At 39.4% G+C, this 18225-nt stretch overlaps 1 protein-coding gene across 7 annotated transcripts in view; it reads left to right on the top strand.

Moving 5' to 3' along the window:
- Nucleotides 1–18225, top strand: part of cacnb2.L (calcium channel, voltage-dependent, beta 2 subunit L homeolog) — a 182593-nt gene that overhangs the window by 84121 nt on the left and 80247 nt on the right. The window contains exon 1 of one of the 7 annotated variants that reach the window (XM_041565868.1): nt 15653–15970. The exons of the other annotated variants lie outside the window; for them this stretch is intronic. Coding sequence (XP_041421802.1) covers nt 15938–15970 — 33 coding nt within the window. The 5' untranslated portion in view covers nt 15653–15937. Of the gene's footprint in view, nt 1–15652; nt 15971–18225 lie in introns of those variants that run through there. 7 annotated transcript variants of the gene reach the window in all.

The raw sequence follows: 18225 nt of genomic DNA, 5'->3' as shown, positions 1-18225 counted from the left end.
CTCCTGTTCCGCCGAAAAATTTTCGTTTTCCTGTGATTCGCAAAACATAAAAAAATTTGCGAAACCCGCATCAACTCTGATGCTCGTGTCAATTTTGATGCAGGCATTAAAGTCAATGGGGGCGTCTGAATAGTGTTGACACAACGGTTTTGACGCAAGCAACTTTTCCGACGCGCATCCAAATCTTTTTGACACCGCAAATTTTCACAGGAGTTTCACGAAGCAGCGGCAAAACACGGAAATTCGCCCATCACTAACAGCAAGCTACAGCCAGGAAGATGATTATTTTTCTGATATTGGCGCCCTTGAAACCACCACCTTGGGCGCTGGCTGACTGGGTGCCTTTGCAGAAAACAGATCCTTGAACGTGTAATCCAAGTATATTAGTGAATAGTGCATAAGCACAAGCACAGTTCTGATTCTGCTGCTGAGTAGTTTAAGGTATTTCAGCTGACGAATAAATAATAATAATAGAAGACTAAAACCAATAAATGTTTCAGAATACAGGTATGGGACCTGGGTCTTTCCGTTACTAAATTATCACTTTAAATAAATCTAAAAGGATTGTTTTGCCTCCAATAAGGATTATTTTTATATGTTAGTTATGATTAAGTGCTTTAAATACTTTTACAGAGAAAAGGGAATTCTTCTCCTACCCCAAGTTTCCTAATTCCCCTTTTATATTAACCACAAACCAGAATTTAAAAGCAAACATATATTAGTATTCATTCTAACCTTCTCCAAGTGGTATGTCTATGAAGTAAACAAAAAGCCTCTCCGCTGCTATTCATTTAGTGCGTTTAATAAAGCTGGGTTTAGGATTTTTAATGGCTCAGGGATTTCTCCTTTAAGTACGCAGACCATGCGAGTGACCTGTAAGAGATCGCAAAGTTTATCCTCCCGGTCCCCAGTCTCTGCTTGTTAATTGACGTTGATGGAAGTCTCTGCTGAACTCTAACTTTAAGCTGGAGCTTGATCAGATCAACGGCAATGAAAAGCCAACAAGTGGTGAGTTAGAAGGCAGTGTGCAGCTCTGACATTTCCATGCAATTAATGCTGGGAGAAGCAGAATGCTCTAGGAAAAGAGCTTGTTGTTGTTGATTACATTTTTATTTTTTGAGCATTTTCTTTAATTGGATATTTCCCATAGAGGCATCAGCTAATGGGAGAGTAGTGGAGCATGCCTGACACACTTTTGATGTCTACGCAGACTAAGTTCATCATTCCTGGGGTAAGGATACGGAAAATAAGTGTTTGCCAATGGGCTAGAATGCACCGTAATGACTTATTTACAATACTGTATTTAGAAAGCCCCAAAATATGTGTCAGTGTTCTACAGCAGGTGAGTGATAACTTCAGAATAAATGCTCACAGCTGTATAAATAATAACCTAGCGCTAAAGAATAGTTGTTTTTGCAGTTATGGGACCTGGTATCCAGATTGCTTGGGACCTGGGGTTTTCCGGATAACAGATCTTTCCGTAATTTGGGTCTTCATGTCTTAAGTAATTCATTTAAACATTAAATAAACCCAATAGGCTGGTTTTGCTTCCAATAAGGATTAATTATATCTTAGTTGGAATCAAGTACAAGCTACTGTTTTATTATTACAGAGAAAAAGGAAATCATTTTTAAAAATTTGGATTATTTAGATAAAATGGAGTCTATGGGAGCCATTCTGTAATTCGGAGCTTTCTGGATATCGGATTTCCAGATAAGGGATCCTATACCTGTGTGTGTGTGTGTGTGTGTGTATATATATATATATATCGACAACAGGTATGAGATCCATTATCTGGAATCCCTTTATCCGGAAAACTTGTGAACTATTACCCGTTATCCAGAAAACGTGTAAAAATGATTTCCTCTGTAGTAATAAAACTGTACCCTGTTCTTGATTGTAACTAAGATATAATGAATCCTTATTAAAGGCAAAATCAGCCTACTGTTTTTTTTAGTAGACTCGAAGGGGCTGGTCACCTTTACATTAACTTTTAGTAATATGTAGAGAGTGATATTCTGAGAAAATTTGCAATTGGTTTTCATTTTTTATGATTTATTTAGCTTTTTATTTAGGAGCTCTCCAGTTTGCAACTTGAGCAATCTGGTAACACTAATTACCCTAGCAACCATACATTGATTTGAACAAGAGACTGGAATATGAACAGGAGAGAGAGGGCTTGAATAGAAAGATGAGTAATAAAAAGTAGCAATAACAGAGCATTTGTTCTTTAGTTTGCGTCAGTGACCCCCATTTAAAAGTTGGGAAGAGTCAGAAGAAAAAAGTATAAAAAAACTATAAAAAGAAATAATGAAGATCAATTGAAAAATTGCATAAAAGTGGCCCTTCTATAAGTGACCCTACATACTAAAATTTAACTTACAGGTTAACCACCCCCTGTAACGTATGACCATCCAAATGACAGAAAAATCACTTATCTCAGAAAACCCCAGATCCTGATCATTCTGTATAACAGATCCATACCTGCATCTTGTCTCAAGACATAGGGCTTGTGTACTGTGCAATAACATCTCTGCTTGCATTCTGGATCCAAAGGTTCTCTGGTGCCAACCTGCACCCCTGTAGCAATGGGAAGGAACATCACCTTGGCTCCTAACTAGCTTCTATTTGAGAAAGGCAGAAAAACTGCATCTAACTCCAAAATCTTGTTTCAAGGCATAGGACTGACTCAAGTACTGTTCATTAGATTCACAAGCTCCAACATTTAGAACACATGATCCAAAGTATTACCCGTTCTTAGGTGCTGCAATATAATCAAAATGTAAATAATGTATGAAAGCAGAACCACAGTTCTGTGCTGCAGTTAGCTTTTATTAGGCACTACATTTATCAAGGGATTATCTAGTTATTGTTCATGTTCATCAGCATCTTTGGTTGCATTCTCAGTCTAGGTTCTCTGGTGCCAACTTGCCCCCCTTGGCAACACATTGGGAAGGTCCATCAATTTGGGTACAGGAGTGAATCAGGAGTACTTTAAGTTTTAAATCATGAATAGTGATGGGTGAATTTATTCGCCAGGCGCGAATTTGCGCGAGTTTCGCCACCGGCAAATAAAATCGCAAATCTGCTGCAAAAATTCACCGCCCATTGACTTTAATGCGTGTCAAGTGTCGCTGGTCAGTGAATTGACGCCGGCGTCAAAATTCGCGTTTCGCACATTTTACGCCTGTTTCACTAATTTCACAGGAAATTCACAAATTTCATGGCGAAGCAAAATGGGACAAATTCGCCCATCACTAATCATGAAATAATATATTAGGTTATCATAAATAATTTAGTACAAATATCTTACTGTGAACGTGTCCTTCAGAATTATTAGTTCTGATGAACTTTGTTAGCCATGAATAAACTTGCTATAGATGTCTATGCCCTCCTCCTCCCCTCCCATTTGTTTGAAACGTTGTTTTTAATGTTCCTCCCTTCTTCTATTCTATTGGTTAATTGATGTATTGTGGTGATTGGTGGAACTGGGGTATATAGTTTGTGCACTAATTTGTTTTTGTTCAGTCTATGATTAAGTGCCCAAGTGCATGAAACGCGTAAAGCTATGTATTAATTTACTTTGTGGCCTGAAATAAAGTTCTCAGTTCTTTTACAAACCTGTTTTTGTGGGATCTGTGAGTGCCCGCTGTCTTCTATTTGGTTGAATCAGGAGCACCCTAACCAGATTCAGTTTATGACCTGGCAGTGTAGATATGTGGATGTGTATTTAAAGGCATTCTGTTGCTCTATCTGTCAGCATCGTTGTGCCCTGCATCAAGAATACAGACAAAACTTCTCTTTAGTTCACCTTCAAGTAAATTTTTAGTATGTTATAGAATGGCCAATACTAACTACTTTTCAATTGGTCTTCATTATTTATCTTTGATAGTTTGTGAATGATTTCTTCTGATTCTTTCCAACTTTCACATGTGGGTCACTGACCCCATCTAAAAAGAAATGCTCTGTAAGGCTACAAATGTATTGTTATTGCAACTTTTTATTTGGCATCTTTTTAACATCATAATTGTGCTTCTTACAGTGTCTAGAAATACATTTACCAAAAGAGACAGTACCAAATAAGGCAAATAAAATGTAATCACATACGTTGTCTAAGCAAAGTCTTCCTGTAAATTGTCGATTGATGTAATATGGATATAAAAGAACACAGCGGCTTGGAATGCTATGCATCACTCTTCTCACATGGATACTTTCTTTTCATGCATTTGTTTTCTCATAGTTCTTTTATAGATGATTTTTCAAAGCCGTTTTTTTTTTTTGGAATGATACACAGGTCGCAATATGACAGTTTTAAAAGTTATTCAAGCCAAACAGTGAATGAAATGCTTTATTTAGAATTTCTAGCTTCTTCCTCGTGGAATAGGACAGCTTCTGCTTTGTCTTGTTTTCCCAGAACAAAACTATTTTGGCTGTTACTGGGAGTGACTCTGTAAATAGTCTTGTGGGGCTTCATGAGGATCCAGTGCATTCAGTCCGAACCTGCTCTCCTGTTTAAACACTGAGAGATATTTGTTGAGTTCCATGGACACAAGACTGGCCCCATTTGTCCAATGTCAGATCATTGTACAATATGTACTCTTAGAGGAGAATTAGTTTTGCTAGAAATATTTGTCTCGAAAGACAAAGGGTAAAGTTGGCCATACGTTGAAATGAGCTGATGAGATCCTTGCCTCAAAGGCATTTTTAAATCTCTTTGATCAATATCTGGCAGATTTTCGAAAAAAACAAAAGCACATTTTTATAATAAACTCTTTACTTTTCTTACCTTAAAGGAGAACTAAGCCCTAAAAATGAATAGGGCTAAAAATGCCATGTTTTATATACTGAACTTATTTCACCAGCCTAAAGTTTCAGCTTGTCAATAGCAGCAATAATCCAGGACTTCAAACTTGTCACAGGGGGTCACCATCTTGGAAAGTGTCTGTGACACTCACATGCTCAGTGGGCTCTGAGCAGCTGTTGAGAAGCTAAGCTTAGGGGTCGTTGCAAATTATCAAGCAGAAAATGAGGTTTGTCTATAATATAAGCTGATGCTACAGGGCTGATTATTAAATTCTGATGCTAATTGCACTGGTTTCTGTGCTGCCATGTAGTAATTATCTGTATTAACTACTAATCAGCCTTATATTGTGACATTTCTATTCTATATGTACTGTATATTGTGAGTGGGTCCCTAAACTCAGTAAGTGACAGCAGCACAGAGCAAGTGCAGTGAATCAGCAGAAAAGAAGATGGGGAGCTACTGGGGCATCTTTGGAGACACAGATCTTTACTGCTAAAGGGCTGTGGTTGCCTTGGGCTGATACAGAAGCACAAAACATAATGTACAACATTTCTAGCTACTTCTTTAGTTTAACTTTCCTTGTAATTTCAGCAGCAGACCCCAAGTAGTAACCCATTCATCCCTTCAGTGTGTGTTCAATATTGCTTCCAGTTAGATACACTCCTACCTGGGGGGCCTCAGATCAGGTACTAACCTAATAGCTTATAAACAGATACTACTTTTTGGTACATTAGAACATTTATTAGTCTAGTCTAGTTTTGGCACTAGGGGTTGTTCACCTTTGAGTTAATATATATATATATATATATATAGAGAGAGCAGGCATGTCCAAAGTGTGGCCCGGGGCCAATTGCGGCCCGTTTTCAAATTTACACCGGCCCTCAGCCTCCATCATGAAATTAATAATAATTAATAATAATTAGGCCCCCCAGCACAGTGCGATCAGGAATCCAATAGAAGTAATATTAAGGCACATTAGTGAAATGATCTGGTACATAGAGACGCACTGTTTTCACATACTTCTTTAGGGCTGAAGGTGTCAATAGATGTACTGACGTGCCAGTACTGTAAACTAAAGAAGTATGGCGTCACTACATTCCAGTACATGTCTATTACTAACACCTTCAGCACACAGGCAGCAGCATAGACCAAGTGGCAGATCATTTCACTAATGTGCCCAAATATTACTGCTACGATTACTTGATTCCTGTAATTTAATGTTAATGGTTCAAAGAATGTCGGGGTGAATGGTCGGCCCCCACACATTTTCACCTCACCAAATCTGGCCCTCGTTGCAAAAAGTTTGGGCACCCCTGATATAGAGAGTGATATTCTGAGACAATATCCAGTTGGTTTTCATTTTTTATTATCTGTGGTTTTTGAGTTATTTAGCTTTATATTCAGCAGTAATATAAAGTAACTATATATCTGTAGCCTTACAGATCGTTTGTTTATGGATGGGGTCAGGGGCCCCCATTTGAAAGCTGAAAAGAGTCAGCACAAGAAGGCAAATCATTTGAAAACTATAAAAAATAAAAGCCAATAGAAAAGTTGCTTAGAATTAATCATTATATAACATACCAAAAGTTAAAGGTAAACCACCCCTTCAATGGCCAATGCTCAAACCTTGTGCTTTTTTGCCATCTTATTTGTGCTTGTATGCTATCCACTAGGGTTGGCAACTTTCTCCACTGGGAACTCCTGGCGAGGGGCGGGACAATAACCTCACAGGGGTGGGGACATTGGGGGTGGGGTGGTGATGCAAAGTGGATGGGTCGGTGGGCGGGGCTATGGCTTGGCGGCCACCAATTGGCTGATTGGTGCATCAGTTTTAGGGAATACTGTTCGTTCTTCCAAACTAAGAAAACTTGGCAGACATATGGCAACCCTACTATCCACCCACTTAAACTGTAAGCTCTATGGGGCAGGGCCTCCTACCTCCTGTGTCTCATACCACATGGCACTTCATTTCTGTGTATTATACCTATTTATTGTATTTATTGAAAAACGTGTGCTCCCTGTCTGTGTATACTTTTGTATATTGTAAGATTGTACAGAACTGCGTATCCTTGTAGCACTGTATGCATAAAGTAATATTTATACTGTACATACATACCTACAAATAAAAGAGAGATGTAGCACCAAAGGCAGAATTATACTGCGAGTGCTTTATCAGCTCACCCATGACATGTTTTAGGCTATGGAGCCCTTTCTCCAAGGTTCACCTCAGCGCTTGAAAAAGATCTTCATAGCCAGAAACATTTCATAACTGGGCGAATGAAGCATTTGCCATTTAATTCAGGTATAATTCTGCCTTTGGCCCTTATGTTACTTTTTTATTTGCATTAATGCATTAATACCATTCAGCAAGGCTTTAAAATAACTTCCATTTGTTCCAAGTGTTACCTGATACCTTTTAGAAGTGGAAAGACAAAGAGGCTGCATACAACCTAACAAGCATTTTAATGGGCTACTAAGATAAGCAGGCTAGCATATGGAGTGAGAGTTGGGTACAAGAGAAATGGCCATGCAGTGTTGCGACCTTGAGAAATTGGATGCAAAACATGTTGCAGCATTGAACTCTACTCCACTGTTATTAGCGCATTCAAGGATGGGAATATCATTGTGGGGGTGATAATCATTCATTGTATGGATGATGTCTAGTAAGATGTTCTGTCTTAGCCAAACTCCTAGAGCTATAGTCTGGTGGGTGGCACATTATATTGCTCCTCACACTTCTGGCACCGGTAGGAGTTGTCTGCATGCTATCTGTCTCCTTTGCATGAGAAATATGGACAGGTTTGTATTGCTAATGCAAGTACCATGAAACAGTTTTATAGCAGCTCAAGATACTGTTAGAAATCATTCAGGGAAAACAACCTAAGGTAATGAGTCCAAGAAATAAAGTAGGCACTTTAGTACATTCCGTCAACAACTCACAGGCCAATGTTCAATTTATAGGCCATGTAGAATATAAGGTTAATGATTGTAGGTGAACAGCATACAGAATACAGAAAAAATAAAGAAAAAAAATAAAATTTGTTGGATGTAAGATTGTAAAGGGTCACCTGGAGTAAAATAAACATGTGCAGAGGCTGAAAGTGCATGTGGTTTGGAGGACATTAAATTGTACAAGAAAATGCAATATTGAAGTATAAAACTGTCAGGAGGATAAACAAGCGAGTCACTGAGCTAAAGCTGACTGGTGGTTTAGTCTAGGAAATAAGAAAAGGAAGATACAAAAACAAGAAATCCCCCATAATCCATGAAAATTCTTAGCTTCCACAACTAAATATCTTAATTGGGGTTTGGGCCCATGGAGGCCAGCACTGGACTAGACCTTCGTATGTGAAACTATTTGGTGGAGTGGTACATACAGTATGTCTCCGTTGAAGTCATCTGATCCATAATAGTTGGTCTTGTTGGTTTACTGACATGCCAAAGTCAAACCTTACTCAAAGTGTGTCCACTTTAAAGTGATGATCCAAGGTCATAGGTATTAAAAAAACAATCGGCAATTATGCATGTGCCTGTAATGTGACTATTATCAACTCTGTAACAAATATTACTACATCATGTGCGTATTCTTAAATGTCATTAAAAATGATTTCCTTTCCAAGTGACTATTGTTATTGGTTAGGTGTAAATAAGCTAAGGAACCCACAAGTTACTGTTCTGTATTATTAATTCTCACTGCACTGGTTTATCTCAATAAGTCACTGCCTTTCTGATATCGTAGCAGTTCCTTGGTTCTAAATGGCTAATTTCCTATGCACACATCATAGATCCCAGTAGTCTCACGAGAAAGGCTAGAATTATCCTAAATCATTCTTTTTTTTTTCCCTTCAATCCATTAATTATTTGCAGCTGTAATGCAACCCAGTAGCTGTAGAAATGTGGCCCAACTGCACAATTTTCCAAAATTCTCCTAGTAGATTCTTTTAGGCAGTTTTGTTTGAAGTGACTTTCCTCTTTGAGAAAATTGGCAGAAATACAAAAAAAATTACTTGTACTTCTATAAATAATCTTGCTGTAAAACCCAGCTGAGACTGTTCACATGAATCTTACCCTCTCACCAGGGTTGATCTGGTCCTTCATAGTTCTACCAGAATATTGGATGTTGCAGGTACACTCCTGAAATTCCCAGCTATCTCATTTGGCAAGGGCAGTTAAAGGTAAGGGAACAGTATATCACTACCCATAGTAAATATACCTCTCAATATTGTCATCTAACCGGTGGATAGGCCTACTTGCAAAACTGATGTTGCCTGAATGGACTATTTGGTCCAACTTAACCAAACCAACCTATTCTGAGTGGCAGTCACCTCTTCTATCGCAATAACTCGCCATGGATTTTATTCATGTCTTTTGCGTGGGCAGGACCTTCTTTAAAGAACATGGATGGGGCATGTATAATGAGTGATTTAGTGAAAGCAGTATGGATCATGTCATTGGTAAATATATTTAAAAAAGGAACAAAGGAGACCAAGAAGACATATACATCAATACATAGGGATGCATCACATTCATTATTTTAAAGGGATACTGTCAGGGAATGTTTTTTTAAATGCATCAGCTAATAGTGCTGCTCCAGCAGACTTATGGATTGAAATCCGTTTCTCAAAAGAGCAAACAGATTTTTTTATATTTAATTTTGAAATCTGACATGGGGCTAGACATATTGTCAGTTTCCAAGCTGCCCCAGTCATGTGACTTGTGCTCAGATAAACGTCAGTCACTCTTTACTGCTGTACTGCAAGTTGAAGTGATATCACCCTCCTACCTTCTCCCCCAGAAGCCTAACAACAGAACAATGGGAAGGTAACCAGATAACAGCTCCCTGGTAAATATAAGAACAGCGTTTATTAGTAAAAATCCAGATCCCAATGTGACACATTCAGTTACATTGAGTAAGAGAAACAACTGCCTGCCAGAATGCAGTTCGATCCCAAAGTTCTGGCTCTTTCTGACAGCACTTGACCAGGCAAAATGACCTGAGATGCACCTACACACCAATATTACAACTAAAAAAAAATACATTTGCTGATTCATGAATTACATGTTATATTGAAAAGTGAATTATTTGCAGTGTAAACAGTGTAATCTAGAAATAAAAACAACATCATAAAAATCGTGACTGAATCTCTAGAATTGGCCAAATACTGAACCAAATCCAAACCCTAATTTGCATATGTAAATTAGGGAAAAGCAGGGAGGAAAGAGGGGGGAAGAGAGTATAAAAAAAGAGTAAAAACTGATTGACTTCCTTGTTTGAATGACGAAAAGTCACGTAATTTTTTGGATTCATATTCGATTCGGCAAGTCACAAATATTTGGTCGAATCCAGCTGAAAAGACAAAATCTTGGCTGCATCCCGAACCAAATCCTGGATTCAGTGCATCCCTACTTGTTAGGACATATCCTCCTCCTCCGTCATTGATGAGTTAAGGAGGTAACAGAACAACATTAAGCTACTTAAACTGTTAGTGTAATTGAGTTCATGTAGGCACGGCTTAAATCCCAGGGGATGAAATATGTTTAAGCTGTTCAGCTAGAAAAGATTTCTTAGAACTAAGATAGGTGACCAGTGTCAAAGAACTAGAGCTATAAAACAGGTGGCCACTATGGGTTGCTTCTTCATTTCAGTTACTTTTGAATTACTTTCTCAATGATATATATTTTGGGGGGAGGATCTGGTTTGCATTATGATGTCAAACAATTAAGGCTATGGAGCCATAGGACAGGCAGGTTTCATTAAAACATTTGATGGACAGCATGTGCCCTATGGTAGAGTCCTGCTCGGGTTGCAGTTGGACAAAACTGTGCTTGACCCAGCCATGCTGATCCACAACTCGATCTGCACCCTCCACCCTATATGTTCCCCTAACCCACTACCTAAATAGACTTGCCTTTGCCAGGATCGTGAAACCAGAAGTAAAATAATCATGAACCAGAAGTGATGTCACTTGGGGCATGCTCAGTCTTGTAAGGGGAAAAATATGCCATATCCCCAGAGGAGGGTGGGAGGGATCAGTTATGCACCCTAGCCAGGTACTCAGATACGTTACCCGTGGTCAAGGAATTGGGGACTTTATGAACAAAACACAACCTTATTGCGGGTATTCCTGTGGGTACTCAACCCGATGCAGGACTCTACTCTATGAGCTCCAGTTGTAGCAGTTCAGCACCTTTGCCTCCAGGGTATTGCCCTGGCTGGTGTATATGTGCCCCACCACAAAAATGTTATGATTAGTATCTGGAGTAGTGTTTAAATTACACAATTAATTTTGGGATTTGAAGATATATTTTTGAATGATACAGGACCTGTTATCCAGAATACTGGGGACCTGGGGTTTTCCAAATAACAGGTCTTCGTGTGATTTGGATCTTCATACCTTACCATAGTCTACTAGGAAATTGGATGTAAAAATGTAATAACCCCAATAGGCTGTTTTTTCTTCCAATAAGGATTAATTATATTTTAGTTTGAATCAAATACAAGGTGCTGTTTTATTATTACAGAGAAAAAGGAAATCATTTTTAACAATTTGCATTGGTCTATGGGAAACAGCCTTTTCCTGCCCCTTACCCCTTAACTAAATTACTCGTCATTCAGAAGAGCAAATTAGGATGCATTGGTCCTAGTTAGAGAACAGAGTCTGACCATGAATGTGAGTATTTTTTGATTGAGCATGAAGGGCATTCCTTTCTTTACATCTAGTTTGTGTGAATGATCCCAAGAAGTCATGAGATTTTCTCTTCTGACCCTTTTTTGCCTTCCCTAATTGCAACGGTTCCCAAATTGTATGGCTGGTCCCATTTGGGGGCTTGGAGCAGTCGCAGGGGGGCTCAGCCTGAAGAACAGTTAGGGTACTGTTTTGCATACTTGCTAATATACTACTGGATTTGTCTGCCAAAGTGTCAGAAGATCTCCTGGTGGCACCCAGCCCTAGTTGCCCAGCCAAGGACAATTTCCATGAGCCCTTCATTAGTTCCATGTGACACCTATTACATTTAGTGCTGTCTATACTCAGTTTTTGTGAAAGTGGGTTCTCAATCCCAGGTTCTCTGTTGGGCCCTAGAAGGCAGAGTCCTACACCTGAAACATCAGTTTTGAGATCATTTAAGATGAGATTTGGAGTGAAAATTTATTAAATGTCCTAGATAGTGATGGACAAACATGAATTTTGTTGCCGGCATCAATTCATCAAAATTAACGCCGGCGACAATTAGTCACTGGGCGTGCTTTAATTTTCGTCAGCAAATTTTCGCAGCAAATTCACGAATTTATTCGCCAGCGGAAAAATGCGGAAATTCACCTGGCGAATAAATTCGCCCATCACTAGTTTTAGATATTCTCAGAACTATGGCTAGATGTGTGATACACCAATGCTTTCCTACATATATCAGCTTGTTGTGAGCTAAGCGAGGCCTTACTAAAGGTTGGACCTCTGAAGGAGAGGGGGGTGTCAAACTGAAAAAAAAACGACTGCCCTATAGTGTGACCTTGCCTGTCCACGTAATTACTTCTGATCTCTTTTTACATTAACATTAGCAGATATCATTTTGCACATATTAGCCTCTGGCCATGCCCAATTATGCCCCAAGCTATACCCTCCCAATCACACTCTCAGCTGCCTCTGTCTCAGGTGATGTCGACGGGTTTATACGTCATTCAATTTAAAATTTAAAATTTGGTTGCAAACTATTTGTTTTGGGTGAATGGGCTGTTCCAAGTGGGAGACTGGGGGCCAAAACCCAAAACTCCAGAGTTGACATCCCTGGAGTTGTCCACATTTGAGTTAACATTTAGTATGATGTAGAGAGGGATATTCTGAGACAATTTGCAATTGGTTTTCATTTTTTTTTTTACTCGTGGTTTTTGACTTATTTATCTTTTTATTCAGCAATTTCAACAATCTAGTTAGGATTCAACTTGCCCTACCAACCATACATCAGTTTGAATAAGAGGTTGGAATATGAATAAAAAAGGGAATGGATAGAAAGATGAGTAATAAAAAGTAGCAATAACAATACATTTGTAGCCATTTGTTTTTTAGATGGAGTCAGTAACCCCTATTTGAAAGCTGGGAAGAGTCAGAGGAAAAGGGCAAATAATTAAAAAAAACTATAAAAAAAACCAAATAATGAAGACCAATTGAATAGTTGCTTAGAACGGCCCATTCTATAGCATTAGTGATGGGCGAATTTATTCGCCAGGCGCGAATTCGTGGTGAAATTTGCCCGGAATTTTTCGGCGAAGCGAAACAGCGCAAATCCGCCCATCACTATATAGCATTCTAAAAGATAACGTTAAAAGTAACTAGAGAGGTACATTTCCTGAAGAAAATGTGAGTGGTGCTTGCCGTGGCAAAACTCAGGCCCAAATCTGATTGGCTGTTGTTGCCCCGCCCCTTTTTTTCCTAATTGTGAACCACAGTCACTCAGTGACTAACATACCAAAGTTTGGGAATGCTGTCATTTAATGTGTAAAAATGGCAGCATTTCTATTTTTTTCTATTGAGAATCAATGAATGAAATTTGATTGGTTGTTGGTGGCTCCGCCCACTTTTTCTAAACTTGAAGTGGAAACCCCCAGCGACCACATTTGTGATATTCAAGGTCCCTGACATCAATACTGAGAGAATGGCAGCCTTCTTAATTTTTCCCATTAAAACCAATCAAAGAAATCTGATTGGTTGGTTTTGGCTCCACCCACTTTTCTTAATTTTAATCCCAGTCCCCCAGTGACCAACTGTGCCAACTTTGAGGAGGCTGCCATTAACCGTCTAAGAGCGGCAGCAGTTTAAAATTTTCCTATTTAATTGAATGGCTGAAATTTGATTGGCTGTTGTAGACTCCGCCCACTTTTTGTAAATTTTGGCTGCAGTCACCCAGTGACCCACGGTGCCAAGTTTGGGAGCTCTGGCTTTATTACTGTGAGAATTACAGCTGTTTACATTTTCTCATTGAAGTCAATAGGGAAAATCTGATTGGTTGTTTGCGGCTCCGCTCACTTTTTTGGGTCCCCAAAATAGGACAGAAAAGTCACAACACCCCATTCCCGAATAAGCTGAACGGTTTGACACCTCATTCATGGGTCTGCGACAAACTAATTATTCGATAAATTCCCCATTATAAGTCAATGGGGCAAATTTGGGGACCTCTCCTGCCCCGGGGGTAAAACTTATACCCTCGTGTGGGGTATCATCTGACACAGGTCGCAAACCTCTTCAAATGTGGTAAATTTAACGTTTCTACAAGATTCCCTCTCTGCGCTAGAATCCGTCAAAAGTTGGCCTCAATGTTAATCTATGGGACTTTTCGGGGTGGTTAATTGCCCCCGCAAGGGGCAATTAACCACCCACCCCTTAGAAAAGTCATACCACCCCATTCCCGATTAAGCCGCACGATTTGACACCTCATTCATGGGTCTAGGACAAACGGTGCGGGACTAGTTACGCGCCAAACTTTCATACGGAAGAAGAATAAAAATAAGTTTGCAAGATAACAGTAGTGATGCTTTGCTTCGCAAGCACCACTAACAAGATAACAGTAGTGATGCTTTGCTTCGCAAGCACCACTAACTATCGCGAAAATGAAAATTTTATATAAGCTTCAGCTTACTGAAACTTTCTAAATACAAACAATTAAAAATTCTGTACTGTTTCTGAAATAATCAAGTTTATCTTCACTATTCCTCTCCTGGCATCTGTTTCTCTTTATTCTGTCTTCATTCAGGAGTTGGGTGTCAGATGAATGATCCAATATATCTTATAGGGAGGCTCCTTCTGCCTAGAAGATGTATTAGAGCTCACTCTATTAAACTCATCAGACATCATGTCTCTCTACATGCAGAATTTGTGTAAAATGCAGTTATTTTGTTAGATTTTGTTTGTACTGCAATCAGTTATTTGAGTGAGCTCTACTTCATCTGCTAGGAAAGGAAGCCCCCCTATAAGATATAATGGATCTAACTGTCATTGACTATCTGACACCCAACTCCTGCATGAAGACAGAATAAGGAGACATGCTGAGAGAGGAATAGTGCAAAATGCAGAATTTTTAATTGATTGTATTTAGAAAGTTTCTTATTTCAGTATGAGGAAGTTTATATTAAATTTTAATTTTCGCTATGGTTCCCCCTTAAAAGTGAAGCGTCTCTTTAAGATAGTATCTGTGTCAAAAGTGTGCAAAAGCTGTGCTTGTTCAATTTAAGGGCAGAGGCACATGGGAAGATTCGGCGACTAATCGCCTCTTCGTTTTCAGAAGTCGCCCAGAAGTTGCCTGACGAGGATTTCAGAAAATGAAGTGCTCCAATTGCTATCCCATCTGTGATTTAGATTCTAGCAGGCGGGAAGGCTTTTCGGGGAGATTAATCGACTAAATCTCCCCGAATTTTCCTGTGTGTCTCTGCCCTAAACAGCAGAAAATGTCTTGTTTTACTTTACACAGCAGAAAGCTGACCCTTTCACTAGAAACAAACAGGCTGTTATTTTCATTTTTGCTGTTTTGTAGAGAAGCATCAGAGTCTGTGTTCACTCGACGAATTGCTGAGTTTACGTAAGGTTTGGCGTAAAACGTTTGTGCTGAGAATTCCGTCTATAACTTATAGCCCTTAAAGTATAAATATTTTGGGACGAGTGGAAGGCAAATACTGCTCCAATATATCTGTAGTAGTCTTAAATCACTTGAGCCTGTCATCGCCACTGCAAAAGTCATTAAATGGTGTGTGTGAAATTTACTATACTGCAGGAAGAGCCAATCAACTCCCTCCGGCTGTGTCATGTGACCTGCTTCATTTACCACAACCCTGAGTTATTCTCCTAAGTGAAGCCTTCCCTCTGGCAGTAACGGATATGCACATCCTTAGCAATGCTGCTGCCGCTTAGTATTCCCTGGATCCCAACTATGGAGCAGCCTGTTGCACTGTTGTGACTCAAGAACTTTGCTTTCTGTTCCTGGAGAATCAAATACAGTCTTTATTTTCAGCAGTATTTTGAGTGTGGGAAAGGGGGGCAGCTCTTTATTTTGGCCATAGGAGCAAGAATATTTATTGAAAAGAAAAAATCCTTGTGTCCGTTGCCTAATGGAAATACAACATTACTAGGATATTTTTCTTAACGGAGGGAAATGTACGTTTATGCAAGCGAGGAATCCGATGAGGTAAGCACCAGTATGGTTTATTTATCCTATAGGCAGAAGTATTTGTTTTAGTCCAATAAACCACAATTACATTTACTAACTTTAATTTAATTTGTATAATATAGGCAGAGGTCTGGGTGAGTATAGGAGTAGTGGGCTGCAGCAGGTATAGATGATGGCCGAGATTCTCCCAGTTCTCCCAGCACCCACCGACTGTTTATAAAAATGACAGGGAAAGCAGAATAAAAACAGTCCTTAATATAGCCATACGGATTTAGGTGCAGCACTTCTATGTCGGCTAAGTGCATTAACACATCTGTTTAAATGAAAGTTTCTGAATGTTTATAAAGAGAATGGAATCCAGGAGTGAGGGAGCTGAGTTCTGCCTGGAGAGAAGTTTTTCGTCGGACATCTGGAGCCGTCTGCGAAAAATGCCTTCTAACCACGTTTTAATGAGCCCAAATAGCGGAACCTCAGGGTGATTAAAAGGAATTCTCAGCTTGGAAAGGAAGGTCTTATCGGTCGTGGTCACAGGCAGGAAATAGGTACAACTTCTGGCACTTTAGAAGAACAATAACAGTGATTAGGATAGGAAGCACCACGCTTGCACTGGGAATTGGCTACAATTATAAGGCTTGAAGCAGGAACAGTTCAGCCACAGCCAAAGGACAGAACTTTTTATATAGAGTAGAAATATACATTTTCCCAGAATGGACGCCATTTCTTTGCTGCAAGTGGTGTCTTTTTTCCCCCGACAGATTTTGCATTCTCCCAGAATTGACACCCTTTCGACACTGTCCCCTGGGAAATGTAGAATTTGGGGTTCTACTATAGAAAGATAGACAAGACAAGCAGTGTTCTTAATGTTGTCACATCAACGACACTGGAGGTGACTGGGGTTGTACGCAGGGATAGTGCAAACAATTTTGTTGTCTCGGATAATGCAGCATGTCTGGGGGCTCTAGACATAATGGTAAATTCGGGGGATGTTGAAAATGTCACCATTCAGCAATTATTGAACTGCAACTTCCCCTCTCACACTGACAGCTTATCTACTACAACTGACAGCATACATGATTGCTTGCACCAGTTAGTGGGATGCTTGGGAACTTAAAGGGATACTGTCATGGGAAAAAAAATTTTTTCAAAATGAATCAGTTAATAGTGCTGCCCCAGCAGAATTCTGCACTGAAATCCATTTCTCAAAAGAGCAAACAGATTTTTTTATACTCAATTTTGAAATCTGACATGGGGCTAGACATACTGTCAATTTCCCAGCTGCCCCGAGTCATGTGACTTGTGCTCTGATAAACTTCAATCACTAACACAAGATAACAGCTGCCTGGTAGAACAACACTCAATAGTAAAAACCCATGTCTCACTGAGACACATTCAGTTACATTGAGAAGGAAAAACAGCAGCCTGCCAGAAAGCATTTCTCTCCTAAAGTGCAGGCACAAGTCACATGACCAGGGGCAGCTGGGAAATTGACAAAATGTCTAGCCCCATGTCAGATTTCAAAATTTAATATACAAAATCTGTTTGCTCTTTTGAGAAATGGATTTCAGTGCAGAATTCTGCTGGAGTAGCACTATTAACTGATTCATTCTGAAAAAAAAAAACATGTTTTCCGATGACAGGATCCCTTTAAGGGCCACATACTGGTCATTTCTGATATACGTAATAAAAATAGGAAGCAACTATTACACGACGTCATAAAAAGGCAAAGGCATCTTTGAATTCATGAGGCAACTCATAACTGGGCTTATGTGATTTCACTACATGAAAACCGTTTTTAGCTTTAACCATCTTCAATCAGCTTTTATCATCTCCAACAACCAAAGGCTTTTGGTGGGTCCTGTCAGTTGTAGTAGTGCAAACTTTCCCTGCTGCACTACTATGCCTGCTATCCAGCAACTTTCTTATCTTCATTAGCTGCTCTGCAGGATGGCACAATATGTAGGGCCGGGAGCAGTCTCCCTTTTTTGCACCCACCCAAAGGCAAACTCTTTTCCAGACCAATGCAGTGGAAGAATTATGTGTGTTAGGATTTCCAGACATATGAAGATATCCAGGCCCCGATAAGAGGAATTTATAGCATGGACGTGCCCAGCTTAGCAAGATCTTTGTTCAAGCTAAATAGAATAGGCTTAATTTACTCACATTTCCCACTCAAAACACTTTCATTAACTGGTGACTTAAAAAGGAAGAGGGGGAGAAAAAAGAAATTAAACCAGGCAAAGGAACATATGGTCTCAATTGAAGAAGCTCGTGCT

Source organism: Xenopus laevis, chromosome 6L (genome assembly GCF_017654675.1).
Source record: "Xenopus laevis strain J_2021 chromosome 6L, Xenopus_laevis_v10.1, whole genome shotgun sequence".
In the NCBI taxonomy this organism is placed as follows: domain Eukaryota; kingdom Metazoa; phylum Chordata; class Amphibia; order Anura; family Pipidae; genus Xenopus; species Xenopus laevis.
The sequence above is the reverse complement of the archived record's forward strand: the minus strand, read 5'-3'. Positions and strand labels throughout refer to the sequence as shown.